Source organism: Symphalangus syndactylus, chromosome 17 (assembly GCF_028878055.3).
Source record: "Symphalangus syndactylus isolate Jambi chromosome 17, NHGRI_mSymSyn1-v2.1_pri, whole genome shotgun sequence".
Classification (NCBI taxonomy): domain Eukaryota; kingdom Metazoa; phylum Chordata; class Mammalia; order Primates; family Hylobatidae; genus Symphalangus; species Symphalangus syndactylus.
Window position 1 is genome coordinate 24,980,265 of NC_072439.2, and position 16,840 is coordinate 24,997,104.

Below are 16,840 nucleotides of genomic sequence, written 5' to 3' on the forward strand. Positions count from 1 at the left end.
TATAAAGAAAGAAGATAGATTAATCAGTGTTACTCCCTAAGGGTTACTTGGCAATGTCTGGAAGGTCTACAGACATTTTCGGTTTTCACAACTGGGAAGATGATTGGGAGAAAGGGGGATGGTGCTACTGTTATCCAGTGAGTAGAAGCAGGCATGCTGCTAAATGTCCCACAACACACAAGGCAGTCCCCCAGAGCAAAGAATTATCTGGCCCAAAATGTCAATAGTGCCAGGGGTGAGAAATATATATGAATTAAGGAAATAAACAATGTAATGAGGAGCCAAGATTTTCAGCATAAAAGGTAAAAGGGCACTATACTTTTTAATTTTAACTGGATGTATCTAAAATTCATATATATTTTTCTTTTTCTTTTTTGGTTTTTTTTGAGATGGAGTTTTGCTCTTGTTGTCCAGGCTGGAGTGCAATAGCATGATCTCGGCTCACCACAACCTCCACCTCCCAGGTTCAAGCAATTCTCCTGCCTCAGCCTCCCGAGTAGCTGGGACTACAGGCATGCACCACCACACCCAACTAATTTTGTATTTTTAGTAGAGATGGGGTTTCTCCATGTTGGTCAGGCTGGTCTCAAACTCTCAACTTCGGGTGATTCGCCTGCTTCAACCTCCCAAAGTGCTGGGATTACAGGCATGAGCCACCATGCCTGGCCTATATTTTTCTTTTTAAAAGATTCATTTTTCCTAGCTCTGTCCACTTAAAAGCTATAGAACCAATAACTCAGTATTAAAGAGCAACCATAATCCTCAGACTGTAGTCTCCACAATATCATTTCCTGCTAAAAGAGGCAACAGTTTTTAAAGAAATGGCTATTTCCATGTCTGGAGCAGGAAATTTACAAGATTAGCTAAAGATCCCTCTTGCTAAAGATGAGACAATTTGAGTATTAATATATGGGTCTGGTGTGGTGGCTCATGACTGTAATCCCAGCACTTTGTGAGGCCAAAGCGGGCTGATCACTTGAGGCCAAGAGTTCGAGACCAGCCTGGCCAACATGGCGAAACCCAATCTCTACTAAAAAATACAAAAATTACAGGTGTGGTGGTGCACACCTTTAATCCCAGTACTCGGGAGATGGAGGCACGAGACTCGCTTGAACCCGGGAGGCGGATGTTGCAGTGAGCTAAGATCACACCATTGCTCTTCAGCCTGAGCGACAGAGCAAGACTCGAGGTCAGGAGATCGAGACCACGGTGAAACCCCGTCTCTACTAAAAATACAAAAAATTAGCCGGGCGTGGTGGCGGGCGCCTGTAGTCCCAGCTATTCGGAGAGGCTGAGGCAGGAGAATGGCGTGAACCCGGGAGGCGGAGCTTGCAGTGAGCCGAGATTGTGCCACTGCACTCCAGCCTGGGCGACAGAGCGAGACTCCGTCTCAAAAAAAAAAAAAAAAAAAAAAAAAAAAAAGACTCTGTCTTCAATATAATAATAATAATATATGAAAAATATTTATACACCTATAATATATTCTGAGGCTCAAATTACATAAACTTATAATGATTTAACTTGCTAAATTTTGGAAACCTCTAGGACACCAATCATTATTCTAAAAGCTTTTGAAGAGAAAGAGTATTTCTTTTTCCTGGTCTGAGAAACTGTATTTCAGTGCAATCAAACAGTTAATGAGAGAGTTTTACTCTATGGCAGAATTTCAGCTAATAAAAGTGAAAGACGCTCTAATAAAATAATGGATCTAGGCTATGATGATCAACAGGTGCTAAAACCTTTAAGTGAAAGGTTGACAGAGATCACTGAAATAGGAGGATTTGGCCTGACAACACATGAATCTACTGATCAATCTCAATTATGTCTGTATGTGGGACAAACTGACATAAGATGCAATAGGATGTACACAGCATCACCTATGAAGTATACTTGCCAAAGATTTGAACCTGCATTGAGTAAAGCCAGATTATAGGAAAAACGGGATAAAGAAGCATGTCAAACACCACCACAAGGAGGTTAAATGGCAAATCCAGAATAAGGTACATCTAGAGCAGGGGTTGGCAAACTATACCCACAGCCTGCTTTTGTATAATCTGTGAACTAAGAATGTGCAGATTTTATTTGGATCCTGATTCAAATAAACCAACCATAAACAACACTCTTGACACAATGAAATATACAAGAGACTAAGTAGCAGATGATAGTAAGAAATTATTACTAATGTTGTTAGGTGTGTTAGAAATATTGCAGGATTAAAAAAAATCTCTTGGCAATACATATGGTAGTATTTAAAAGGAAAAGTAAAGTAGTTCAGCAAAAAAACAAAACAAAACTGGAGTGGGGGTAAGAGAGAAACAGAGTAAACAAATCTAAGAAAATGTCGGTAACTGTTGAAGCTGAGTGATGAATACATGAGGATTCCTTATATTATCTCTCTATTCTTTTTTTGAGACGGAGTCTGGTCCTGTCGCCCAGGCTGGAGTGCAGTGGTGCGATCTCGGCTCACTGCAAGCTCTGCCTCCTGGGTTCACGCCATTCTCCTGTCTCAGCCTCCTGAGTAGCTGGGACTACAGGCACCTGCCACCACGCCTGGCTAATTTTTTGTATTTTTAATAGAGATGGGGTTTCACCATGTTAGCCAGGATGGTTTCGATCTCCTGACCTCATGATCTGCCCACCTCGGCCTCCCAAAGTGCTAGGATTACAGGCGTGAGCCACCGCGCCCGGCTCCTTTATCTCTCTATTCTTATGTTTGAAAATGACTACAAAAACATTTACAGACCGGGTGCGGTGGTGCACGCCTGTAATCCCAGCACTTTGGGAGACCGAGGCGAGTCAGGAGTTCAAGACCAGCCTGACTAACATGGTGAAACCCCGTCTCTACTAAATACAAGAAATTAGCCGGGCGTGGTGGTGTATGCCTGTGATCCCAGTTACTTGGCAGGCTGAGGCAGGAGAATCACTTGAACCCGTGAGGCAGAGTTGCAGTGAGCAAAGATCACACCATTGCACTCCAGCCTGGGCAACAAGAGCAAGACTCTGTCTTAAAAAAAAAAAAAAAAAAAAATTACAGAGCAGTATAAACATTTGTTTCAAAATACATAAGTCGACAACAAGAGATAGTTAAAAAAAGTCAAAAATAATTGACTAAAAGAGGTGAAATGTGAGGTCAGAGCACAGCACTGCTATAATCTGATATTTCTACTGGCTCTCTAAAACAAGTAATGTATAAGGTATACTTTGAAAAAACTAAAAATGCATATTAAAAGGGAAAGAAATGGCATAAGTGAGAAATAATAACAGCTACATTACGTTAAGAGAAACAAATGCTAACCCAAGTTCTCATTACTTTTGCCTAGATTAACTGTCTTATGATCCTGACAAGTCTATTTTTTGTGCAGTCTGCATACCACAAGCAAATTAATTTTCATAAAGTTCAAATTCCTTTATTTCTATCTAAACATACTTGAAGATTAGTCTGTCCAAACTAAATACGATCCAAAATTGGTAATAAATATGGAGAGAGCTCCAACTTTCCATCTAATTGTGATTCATTTTTATATGTGCTTAAAGAACAAGGCATATTAGAAATAGGGAGGTCTAATTTTATTGAATAAAAAGTATAAAGCTGATCAGGAGGCAAGCCATCTTTGATTCACCTCAGTGTTCTAACAGCAGGTCCTATCATCTTATCCTATGTTTATTTCTCCACATTGAAACTGCCTTTATATCAAATTCCATTGTGTTTTGACTTTTTTCTTTCATACCATCACCCAAAATGATAACATTCCTACATCATTAGTTCTACAATGGTTTTCCATGCCCCTGGAGTTCCGTCAACTGTGGGTAACTTAAAATTCAGATAACTAGATGTTTTTTAACCTTCATATTCTGTTATCTTATAAGCCCTTGCTTATAATTGACCATTGTAACCTTGCTGCCACCATGCACAGGGCAAAACTATAGCTTCAGTGATTAAAGAGGGGAAAAAATAAACTAAATTGACAACAAAATTTTAAAAATAAAAGACAGCAAAAGAGAACACGAATGCTAGCAAAATTCAGAACTTTCTGACTCTACAGTGGAAAACTCATCCCTGATTTCACTAATCTCTTACAATCTTCTCTCCTCCAGTCAGGCCATGTTTCTAATTTTACCCCCCAAACAGACACGCTAATTTTACTTTCCAAACATTTTGTTATGTTTTCTAATTTTTAATAAGTATAAATGAGCTATAGATCTTATAGGAAAATGGCTTCAATGCCAAGCTCTTTTCAAAAGGAAAAAGAAAGCCTCAATCTTGTTACTCCTTCTACAGCCCTTCTCTTAAAACTTTCTAGGTGTTGTCTGGTTTACTCATTTACTAAATAGATGCCTCACATTGCAATTTAACATTCAACACTATCTCATGTGACTATGCCCTGTCTTTCTAACTCTAGCCTGATTTCTTCCACGTTTATTTTGAAATCTGTAGGTAAATATTTTAAAACAACCAAAAATAAGAAAAATCTTCCCAAATATAGCTCTACATCAATCACGACTCATTTATAGGAAGAATAAAAGTTTTTCTTTCTACAGGTGGACTAATAAACAAGTGTTAGACATCAAAATATGAAAACATATAGAAGATAGTATATGTTTTCAGATTCCAACCATTCTGGTAGACATGTAATAGAATGTTAGTTGAGAGATGGGCAAGACCAATGTAGGCTGGAAATATTGAGGACCATTTACTAAAAAATGAGATTAAAGTTAAATAACTGCTAGAACTTAGGTAAGAGCACTCATAATTAATGGCAGAGATATGAAGAATTTCAAAATTCTGGAGGCATTAAAGATACATATCCCAATGCTGTCATTTCTAGAGTTAAATACCTATTTAATAGCATGAACACAGATATAGCATGAAGGTACTTTGAGGAAAAAGAAGTCTATTGTAATTCAGAACTACTTTGGGTGATGTCCAGTGAGCGATGAGAAAGAAGTCATGTAAAAGATATTTCATAAGAAGAAATAAACAATAAACCAGAACCAAGGAAGAATTTGAATCCTTTAGAGAAGCACAAAGAAGAAAGACATTTCCAAGAAGGGTGAAATGGATCAAATACAGCATAGAGGACTTCCTGTTTCAATATGGTAGAATTAAACATCTCTGTCTTCTCTTCACTCTGCAAACATGAAGAAGAAACAGAAAAAGAAAATACATCTTCTGGCCAGGTGCGGTGGCTCACGCCTGTAATCCCAGCACTTTGGGAGGCCAAGGTGGGAGGATCATGAGGTCAGGAATTCGAGACCAGCCTGGCCAACATGGTGAAACCCTGTCTCTACTAAAAGATACAAAAATTAGCCGGGCGTGGTCACATGCGCCTGTAGTCCCAGCTACTTGGGAGGCTGAGGCAGGAGAATCGCTTAAACCCAGGAGGCGGAGCTTGCAGTGAGCTGAGACTGCACCACTGCACTCCAGCCTGGGCGACAGAGCGAGACTCCGTCTCAAAAAAAAAAAAAAAAAAAAAAAAATACATCTTCAATGAACCTTAAAGATAGCTAAACTCCATCCCCAGAATAGGAGGAAAGAACAGAAAATAGACTGGATTAGGCAGGGAAGAAACCCAGAGATAGCAGTTCCTGTTTCTTATCTCCAACAAAAAGTACAGGGAACAGAGTTCTCTAAAACAGAGGCACCCCCTTGTGGGCAGAATGAATGAGTCATTTTTTTGCCGGATGTCTTGAGATTGTGGCAGGAACAGAATGGACTTCATCTGGCCCTGACAAATGGTACAAAGGCAGGGCTGAACAAAGAGATGCAAACAGCCAGTATTCTTATATAAGCAGTTTGTTAGCATAGGAAGATGGAAGAGACACTGAGTTCTAGAGGAAGTATGCAAATAATAATCTCTCTTTAACTTGGGAGAATGAAAGGGTAAACCAAGTCTCAACACAAAACCTTGTATGATAAAGGAGGTCAATGTGAGGTACAGAGACTTCTTACCAGCTCAGAGCATTTTTCTGGACAGTCTTCAATACTATCCTTCTGTAAACAACGGCTACAGCAGGAAAATACCTTCATCGAAAGATGACAATGATAACCATAAAAGAAACGAGCAAATCTATATGACATTTCAAGGAACGAAAATCATGAATCCATAAGTTGAAGGGAAAAACTGATACTGATTGATCACTTCCAAGACATAGCCTCATAAAGCCACTTAAGCTTTAAAGAAAAAGAAACCTATAGGCATCCTGGAAAATAAGTCACCTATGAGGGGAAATAATCAGGCTTCAGACTTCTCCAAGCAACATTTGAATCTAGGAACCAAGATAGAATTGTCCAAATCCCTCAGGTAACTGTCTATAAAACTCTTTGGAAAAGAAAGTATGGCTCAAAAATTTTACACACGGCCAACTATCAACCAAATGTAAAGGTTAAAAAGGTATTTTCCCATATGCAAAACCTCAGGGACTCTAGTTTCCATTAAGTTATAAGCTCATAAAGACAGGATTTTGTTTGGTATACTGTTATATATCCATGCCCAGAAGAGTATTTCATCTTTGTTCTTACTACTATAAATGTAGTTTTCTTTCCTTAGTATCTTCTACTCGGTTGTTGAAGTACATACGAAAGCTATTGATTTTTATTTGTTAATTTGATATCCTACCACCTCACTGAGTTCTCTATTTGTTGTACTTTCTCAATTAGTTCTCTTGTGTTTTCTAGGGCTACAATCTCATTATCTGTAAATAAGGATGGTTTTATAGCTTTTTTACCCATTATTATAGTGAAATGTATAAAAGCAACAATGGGAAAACTTGGAAAGCTCCATTTCTAAAGGACACAGAAGTAGATATGAAAATCTGAACGAAGACAGAGTGTGTTCTTAGACAGAAAACATTGGCATTAAAAAGATGTTAAATTTCTGAAAGTTAATTTCTATATTTAGCACAATCCCAATAAAAATTCCAAGCGGTTTTTCTCAGGAAATAGACAGTTAAGTCTAAAATTCATATGGTAAAATAAATAATCAAAAATAGTCAGGATAACTCCAAAAAAGAAGTGTATGCAACTGTGGAAAGGAAGGGACTGTGTCCAAGATAAGAGGAAGATTTACTTTTGCACAAAAGGTATAATATTGGTATTATAGGTATAATATTGCTTACATTGGTTATATTTTTTTACCCAAGTAAGGACCTCATGTATTTTCAAAAAATTAAAGGAATGGAAGGCAGGAATAAGCAGAAAGGAGATGCCATGGGATTTCTAAGCCAGAAACTTTTACATTTCTAAGCGATGGGATTGTGAGGGTTGTGAAGTACAATGGGAAGTGAAACTATTGTTAACCCAACACAAATCTAAGGCTTTTTAAAAAAGAAAGAAGGAAAGAAATGAAAAGAAACCTAAGTGTGAAACATGTTTTAAAATTACTACACAACCATGAAATACTGAATGCATATGAAAATGAAACCATAAACATAAAGAGAGTGCCCGAGGATCATAGAGAGAGGAACAATAATCCTGAAAGTGAGGCTGTGCATGAATTAGGTAAGGTTGGTATTATGAAATTGGACAGGGCTACTGGCCCTCTACAATTTAAAAGAGGAAAATATCTGCAATATAGGAAGAAAAATATCTAGAAATGTCACAGTAATCTAAAGCACTCCATCCCATTTGTCACTCTAGAAGAATAGGGCCTTTAAGAAAATCTTGGAAATTGTGAAATGATATCAACCCTTCACTGAACAACTCTCATGTGGCTTTCTCATTCAGAGCTGCTTTTCACTTATTCACCTGGACAGTGCCTCCCAAACATTTCTTCCTCCATCACCCAGGGCTCCTCTTCTTGCTCCAACTTGAATATCACATCCGGTTTGGTGACTTGACAGCCTATTACAAGAAATAGCAAAGGATGTGGATGTTAATGCTGGAGACAACCATCCAGATCTTAGGCTAAGTCCAAGCTTGAGGGTTTATAAAAGATGAGGATGAACAAACTTACACAATGACACAAAGTAATTAGCCTTTAACACTCAAGAATGGAGCACATCCAGTCACATGGAGAAAGGAAAGGCTACACTCATCTGGCAAGTTACAGTCTTCACACATTTCAGAAATGGAAAAGAACTCTCTGTTAAATTGCAAGGCTACCAAGCCACCTTACCCACTGTGACTAGGTTGCTGTAGTTCTCCAGCATCACATCTCGATACAAGTTCCTTTGAGCAGGTTTCATCTGCTCCCACTCCTCCTGGGTAAGGTCAACAGCCACATCCTTAAATGTCACTGTTTCCTGTAAAAACATAACGCTAATTAATTTGAAGTCATCAAAATTAGGCATTGTGATCACAACATATAAGAACTTGTTTAGCTGGTACTCAGGGGTCAGAGGTAGGAGTACTAGAAGAAGAGAGAAAGGTGTAGAAAAAACATTCAAAGAAATAATGGTTGGACATTTCCCAAATCTGACAAAGAACATTATACATTCAAGAAGCTCAATGAACCCCAGGTAAAATAAATGTAAGAGGCCCACAGTCAGATATACCATAGCAAAAATGTTGAAAACCAGAGATAAAGAGAGAATCTTCAGAGCAAATTTGGAAGAGTAAGCAATGACACAAGATTTACTAGAACTTGAATCAACACAAACAAATGGTAAATAAGGTTAATATAATACACATAATACGGCCGGGCACGGTGGCTCACGCTTGTAATCCCAGCACTTTGGGAGGCCGAGGCGGGTGGATCACGAGGTCAGGAGATCGAGACCACGGTGAAACCCCGTCTCTACTAAAAATACAAAAAAATTTGCCGGGCGTGGTGGCAGGCACCTGTAGTCCCAGCTACTCAGAGGGGCTGAGGCATGGGAATGGCGTGAACCCGGGAGGCGGAGTTTGCAGTGAGCCGAGATCGCGCCACTGCACTCCAGCCTGGGTGACAGAGCGAGACTCCGACTCAAAAAAAAATAAAAATAAACATAATACATATTTGCTCTCTTTTCTCAGCTTCTTTAAGTGATGCAACACTATATGCAGTAGTAATTATAGTAATGGGTTGAGTCTGTAATATATATAACAATAACAGTACAAACGAGGGAAGAGGGAATAGAGCTACATAAGACAAACATTTCCATATCTTAATGGAACTTAGTATAAATCTGAAGTAGGTTCTGATAAGATACATAGTATCCAAGTCCTAGAGCAACCACTAAGAAAATATAGTGAAAAATCATTAAAGAAATTATAATTTTATACTGGAAAATATTCGCTTAGTGAAAAGAAAGCAGTAAAGGAGAAACAAAAAATGACACGAGACATATGGAAAACAAAAAGGTGGACATAGCCCAATAATTTTAGTGTTATCATTAACTCTGAATGGATTAAACAGGCTAAAAAAAGGCAGAGATTGTCAGATTGGATAGAAAAACAGAATTCAACTACATGCTGTCTACAGGAAATACATTTTAGGTTCAGATACACAAATAGCTTGAAAATAAAGTGATGGAAAAAGATACAGCACACAAACAACCATAAGAAAGCTAGAGTGGATATATGAATATCAGACAAAACAGAACTTAAAACAAAACTGTTACTAAAGAACATTTTATAATGATAAAAGGGTCAATCTGGCAGAAAGATATAACAATTATATATGCATCTAACAGTCTTAAAATACATAAAGCAAAAATACGAATTGAATTGAAGGCAGAAACTGGCAGACCTAACAGACACCTTTAACAATAATTTTTGGAGACTCCAAACACTACTTTTTTTTTTTTTTTTTTTTTTGAGACAGAGCCTCAGTCTGTCGCCTAGGCTGGAGTACAGTGGCATGATCTTGGCTCACTGCAACCTCTGCTGCCCGGGTTCAAGCAATTCTCCTGCCTCAGCCTCCCGAGTAGCTGGGATTACAGGCACCTGCCACCGCACCTGGCTAATTTTTGCATTTTTAGTAGAGATGGGGTTTCACCATCTTGGCCAGGCTGGTCTTTAACTCCTGACTTCGTGATCCACCCGCCTCGGCCTCCCAAAGTGCTGGGATTACAGGCATGAGCCCTTGCACCCAGCCCAAACACCACTTTTAATAATGGATACAACTGGGCATATTATAAGCAAGAAAATAGAAGACTCAAACACCATACACCAACCAGACCTAACAGACACCTAAAGAACACACCGCTCAACAGAATACACATTCTTCTCAAGTGTATATAAAGCACTCTCCAAGATAGAAAATATGTTAGTCTATAAAAGAAGCCTCAATAGGCCCAGCTACACAGGAGGCTGAGGCAAGAGGATCACTTGAGCCCAGGAGGTTAAAGCTATAGTGAACTATAATCATGTTTGTTAACAGCTACTGCATTTCAGCCAGGGAAACACAGCAAGACCTGTCTCTTTTTTTTTTTTTTGAGACAGAGTCTCACTCTGTCACCCAGGCTAGAGTGCAGTGGCACGATCTCGGCTCACTGCAACCTGTGCCGCCCAGGTTCAAGCGATTCTCCGGCCTTAGCCTCCCAAGTAGCTGGGATTACAGGCACCTGCCACCGCGCCTGGCTACTTTTTGTGTTTTTAGTAGAGACGGGGTTTCACCATATTGGTCAGGCTGGCCTTGAACTCCTGACCTCGTGATCCACCCGCCTTCGCCTCCCAAAGTGCTGGGATTACAGAAGTGAGCCACTGCGCCCGGCTTAAGACCTGTCTCTTAAAAAAAAAAAAAAAGCCTCAATAAATTTTAAGAGAATTGTGTAAAGTATGTTCCTTGATGACAATGGATAAAAATTAGAAATCACTAACAAAAAGAAATTTGTGAAATTCAAAAATATGTAAAAATTAAACAATATTCTGAAATAACCAATGGCTCAAAAAAATCACAATGGAAATTACAAAATACTTTGAGGTAAAAGAAAATGAGGGTGCAACATAGCAAAACTTATGGAATGCCATTAAAGCAAGTTTTAGAGGGAAACCTATAGCTGTAAACACTTTATTAAAAAAGAAGAAAGATTTCAAATCAATAAAGTAACTTTCTACCTTAAAATACTAGAAGAGGGCTGGGCGTGCTCATAATCTGGCACTCTGGAAGGCCGAGGCAGGTGGATTGCTTGAGCCCAGGAGTTCAAGACCAGCCTGGGCAACATGGTGAAACCCCATCTCTACAAAAAATACAAAAACTTAGTCGGGCGTGGTGGTATATGCCTGTAGTCTCGGCTTCTGGGAGCTTGGGGGACCAGGCTGAAGTGGCAGGATGACCTAAGCCTGGGAGATCAAGGCTGCAGTGAGCCATGATCATGCCACTGCACTTCAGCCTGGGTGACAGAGTGAGACTCTGTCTCAATTTAAAAAAAAACAAAAAACAAAAGATACTAGAAGATAATCAAACTAAATCCAAAGTAACCAAAAGGAAATAAGCAAACATTAGAATGGAACTCAAAGAAAGTTAGACTAGAAAAACATTAGCATCAATAAAACTAAAAATTGACAAAATGGACAAATATGACTAACAAAAAAGAAGACTCAAAATACAAAAATCAGGAATGAAAGAAGAAACATTGCTACTAATCTTACAGAAATAAACAGGAATACAAAGAAATATTATGAATAAATATATGCCAACAAACTGGAGTAGATGAGTGAATTTCTAGAAAGACACAAAGTGATTAAACTGAAACAAAAAGAAAAGATGAAAAGACTTGTAACAAGAGACTGAATTACTAAAAACAAAAAAACAAACAAAAAAAACTACCCAAAAGAAAAACTCAGGCCCAGATGGCTTCACTGGTGAATTTTACCAAACAACAAAAAAATTAATACTAACTTATTTACAAACTCTTCCAAAACAAAGAGGATAAATAAAAAGGAGGGGACACAGCTTTTACGAGGCAAGTATTACCCTAATACTAAAACCTGACAAACATACACATACACACACACACACACACACACACACACACGCACCGCCCCCCAAAAAACACCAGAGCCCACTCTCTCTTATTAATAGAGAGGTAAAAATCCTCAATGCTAACAAACCTAATCCAACAACATATAAAAAGTATTATGGACCATAACCAAGTAGGATTTACCCAAGGAGAATGCAATATTAATTTAACATCTGATAATCAATTAATGTAATACATTATACCAATATAATAAAGGACAAAAACCATAAGATCATCTCAGTAAATGCAGAAAAAGTAGTCAACAAAATCCAACACCCTTTTATCATTGAAAACAAACAAACAAACAAACAACAACCAAAAAACCCAACATCACAAATTAGCAAATAAGCAAAAGAAGGGAATTTCCTCAACATGATATAGGGCAACTACAAAACTCCCACATCATAATAAATGGTGATGAAAACTTCACCGGGGAAGAGAATAGTCTTGTCAACAAATGATGCTGGGACAACTGGACTATCTGCATGCAAGGCAATGAAATTGGATCATGCCATAAACAAAGGTTAACTCAAAATGGATCAAAGATCTAGCTGTAAGAGCTACAAAAAAAAAAAAAAAAAAAGGTCTCAGAATACACAGTTGTAAATTATGACCTTGAATTAGGCAATGGTTTCTTAGATACGACACCAAAAGCACAAGCGACAAAAGAAAATTAAATAAAAATGGACATCAGAACAACTAAAAATTTTTGTGCTTCTAAGGACATCATGAAGAAAGTGAAAAGAAAACCCAGAGGATAGGATAAAATATTTCCAAATCATTTATCTGATGACACTTGAATATGTACAGCCCTCTTAAAAATTCAATAATCAAAAGACAAACCAATTCGAAATGGGCAAAGGCTCTGAATAGACAATTCTTCAAAGAACATATATTAATAGAAATGGCCAACAAACATAGGAAATGGTGTTCAACATCACAAGTTATACAGTACATGTAAATGAAAATCTCATGAGCTTTACTTCACACCCACTAGGACAGCTATAACCAAAGGACAGATAAGAACAAGTGCTGATGGAGAAACTGGAATCCTCATACACAGCTGGTGGGAATGTAAACTAGCACAAATGCTTTGGAAAACAGTAGGGCAATTCTTTTTCTTTTTTTCTGGGGACGGAGTTTCGCTCTTGTTGCCCAGGCTGGAGTGCAATGGTGTGTTGTCTTGGCTCACTGCAACCTCTACCTACCAGGTTCAAGTGATTCTCCTGCCTCAGCTTCCCAAGTAGCTAGGATTACAAGCACGTGCCACCAGGTACAGCTACTTGTTTTTTATTTTTAGTAAAGACAGGGTTTCACTATGTTGGTCAGGTGGGTCTTGAACTCCTGACCTCAGGTGATCTGCCCATCTCAGCCTCCCAAAGTGCTGGGATTACAGGCGTGAGCCACTGCACCCGGCTAACAGTGGGGCAGTTCTTTAAAAGGTTAAACATAGAGTTGCCATATGATCCAGCAAATTCATTTCTATGTACAAACTTAAGAGAAGTGAAAACATATGACCACATAAAAACTTGTACATCAATGTTCTTATCAGCATTATTCATAATAGCCTAAAAGGGGAAATGAGTCAAATTTCCATTAATCAATGAATAAAATGTAGTATATCCCTACAATAGAATATTATTCAGAAATAAAAAGTACTTGTACAAGCTACAAAATGCGTGAAACTTGAAAACATAATGCTAAGTGAAAGGCGTCACAAAGGATAACGGTTTATCATATGACTCAATTTACATTAAATGTCCAAAATAGGCAAATCCATAGAGATAGAAATCATTTATTCTTGCCTACATCAGAGCCTTGAGGGAAAACAGGAAGTGAAAGCTAACAGGTAAAGGGTTTCTTTTCAGGGTGATGAAAATGTTCTAACATTGATTATGGTGATGGTTGCACAACTCTGTGAACACACTAAAAACCACTCAATTGTATACTTTAAATGGGCTAATTTTATAGTATGTGACTTATATGTTAATAAAGTTTTTTTTTAAGTTATAAGACTATATTTCAATATGTTTAAAGTTTAAAAAATCTCAGTGAAGCTGGGAATAGTAGCTCACACCTATAATCGTAGCACTTTGGGAGGCTGAGGCAGTAGGATTGCTTGAGGCCAGGAGTTCGAGAACAGCCTTGGTAACATAGTGAGACTCCATCTCTACGAAAAATAAAAAATAAAAAAATTAGCCAGGCATGATGGCACATGCCTATCATCTAGCTACTCGGGAGGCTGAGGCGGGAGGATCACCTGAGCCCAGTTCATGCCACTGTACTCCAGCCTGGGCAACACAGCAAGGCCTGGTCTCAAAAACAAACTCAACAAAAAATAATTCCATTAGAAAATATTACTGTGATAAATTGATTATTCAGCGAGTCTTCACTTCCTGCCTGTACTAATGTCCCATCTACTAATGTGGGCCTTGTCTGAGCCCTTTGTTGGGCAAAAGGAATGTCAGTAAACATGACGTGAGCAAAGGCTTGAAATTTGCTTACACCCTTTACCTTGGCTCATGTGCTGCAGTGAGACAGCAAATGAAGACCTTGGCCCAGGACGCTGCGCCATTTCAGCTGAAACTCAGAATGAATATGTGCAGAGCAGACACGAGCCCACCGTGGAGCCTAAGCCAAGGCCAGCTGATCTGCAGCCCAAAGCAGAGATGCCCACATAGTTAACCTGCAGACCCCAAGGATAAGAATGAATGCCTGTTGTTCTATTCATAAAAGCAGCAGAAGGGCTGAACAGACATGTGACTGACACATTTCTGACTGAAAAAAAATGTTAAAGTAGTAAACTTTCAAAACAGAGCTGGGTTTAGATATGTTTTACCACAGTATCCAACGTCGTGGGTTCAAATTCTGCCTTCAAAATTTACTAATTGTGTTACCTTGACAAATAGCCAAACTTGAGTCACATTTTCCTCATCTATAAAGTGGAATTCTCCTTAAAGGGTTGATGTGAAGACTAAATAACACAGTAAATGTGACTCAGAACAGAGCTTGACACAATAATCAACTGATGAATGTTTCAGAAATAGATAATCCCTATAGAATATACACCACAACAAAAATAGGGGAAAACTACAAAAAGATAAAACATTTTTTAAATTAGTGCTAAGAAGTCAGCACAAAAACATTTTCCCACCAACTCTAGTAACTTAGCATAAATCTCATATAAAAAGATCGCACCCCTGGCCGGGCATGGTGGCTCATGCCTGTAATCCCAGCACTTTGGGAGGCTGAGGCAGGTGCATCACGAGGTCAGGAGATCAAGACCATCCTGGCTAACATGGTGAAACTCCATCTCTACTAAAGATACAAAAAATTAGCCAGGTGTGGTGGTGGGCACCTATAGTCCCAGCGACTCGGGAGGCTGAGGCAAAAGAATGGCATGGACCCAGGAGGCGGAGCTTGCAGTGAGCCAAGATTGTGCCATTGCACTCCAGCCTGGGTGACATAGCGAGACTCTGTCTCAAAAAAAAAAAAAAAAAAAAAAGATTGCATCCCTGACAAAAGCCATAAGTAACAAAATACCAAGAAGTAAAATATGTTTTAATTTTTGACTGTATAAAATGATGAGTCAGTCTTTATAATAGGGTCTATTTTCCCAAGGTGTTGATTCTCTTCACATACAAACGTTAAGAAATTCAGTATTAATAGCAAGAAACATAAGGGTTCGAACCTTAAAAAACATAAATTCACAGTTCATGTCATTAAGTTTTATTCCTTCTCCTGTCAAATGGAATAAAAAAAAAAAAACATGAATACACTTCTGCCCCTGGCAAGAGGCACTAACATTTCCAATGTTCTTGCTGGTACCACAGCACCTTCCTCTCCTTCACTTTTTTTTTCTTTGAAACTGGGTCTCGCTCTGTCACCTAAGCTGGAGCAGTGCCCCAGTCATAGCTCACTGAAGACTCACTGCTCAGCTCAAGCAATCCTCCTGCCTCAGCCTCCTGAGTAGCTTGGACTACACACGTGAGCCACCAAACCTAGCTAATTTTTTTTTTTTTTTGAGATGGAGTCTTGTTCTGTCGCCCAGGCTGGAGTGCAGTGGTGCGATCTCGGCTCACTGCAACCTCTGCCTCCTGGGTACAAGTGATTCTCCTGCCTCAGCCTCCCAAGTAGCTGGGACTACAGGCGTGTACGACCACACCCGGCTAATTTTTTGTATTTTTAGTAGAAATGGGGTTTCACCGTGTCAGCCAGAATGTTCTCGATCTTCTGACCTCATGATCCACCCGCCTGTCTCCCAAAGTTCTGGGATTACAGGCGTGAGCCACCATGCCTGGCCACACCCAGCTAATTTTTAAAAATTTTTTGTAAAGGCTGGGTCTTGCTGTATTGATCCAGCTGGTCTCAAACTCCTGGCCTCAAGTGATCCTCCTGCTGTGGCCTGCTAAAGTGCTGGGATTACAGGTGTGAGCCACCATGCCTCGCTTTCTTCACTTTTAAGATACATAATAGAATATAATTTTTAAAAATAACAAAGTTTACAGCAAGAGAATAAAGATAACTACAAGTCAGTTCTGGGTGTATATGCTGACTGGCAATTTTTTATAAAATTTTTTTTCCCTAAAGTTACGTAAGCATTAAACAAATATTCTTCTTTTAAAAACTTAGAGCATGGCACATGACATTCTTTTATACTTTTCCCGGCCATTCTGCATGTTTTTATTTTTCAAACATATTCTAGACTTGGCTCGAATAAACTTGTCTAATTCTAAGAAAAATAATTTAGAATTGTTATTGAGATTCTGATAAATCTGTGTAGGTTAAAGACAATTTATATTAATTTAATAATGATGGATCTTATCTAAAAAAGGGTATTTAAAAAATTTGTTCAAATCCTCTATCTCAGTAATAATTTGAAGGTTTCATTCTCCCATGTACACCACATACATTTATTTTTTTCTTTTGGGTTTTTTTCTAGTCTGAGCATCATTCT

The 16,840-nt window shown here is 38.6% G+C and overlaps 1 protein-coding gene across 3 annotated transcripts in view; it reads right to left on the bottom strand.

Annotated features, from left to right (window-relative positions):
- ZNF568 (zinc finger protein 568) overlaps nucleotides 1-16,840 on the bottom strand; it is an 89,050-nt gene that overhangs the window by 60,043 nt on the left and 12,167 nt on the right. For 2 of the 3 annotated variants that reach the window (XM_055249670.2, XM_063621260.1), the window contains 2 exons: nucleotides 8,115-8,241; nucleotides 7,745-7,840 (listed from right to left, as the gene is read on the bottom strand). In XM_055249670.2, the coding sequence (XP_055105645.1) occupies nucleotides 7,745-7,840; nucleotides 8,115-8,184 (166 nt within the window). In that variant the 5' untranslated portion in view covers nucleotides 8,185-8,241. Of the gene's footprint in view, nucleotides 1-6,617; nucleotides 6,621-7,744; nucleotides 7,841-8,114; nucleotides 8,242-16,840 lie in introns of all 3 variants that reach the window. The other variant, XM_055250891.2, reaches the window with a different exon arrangement.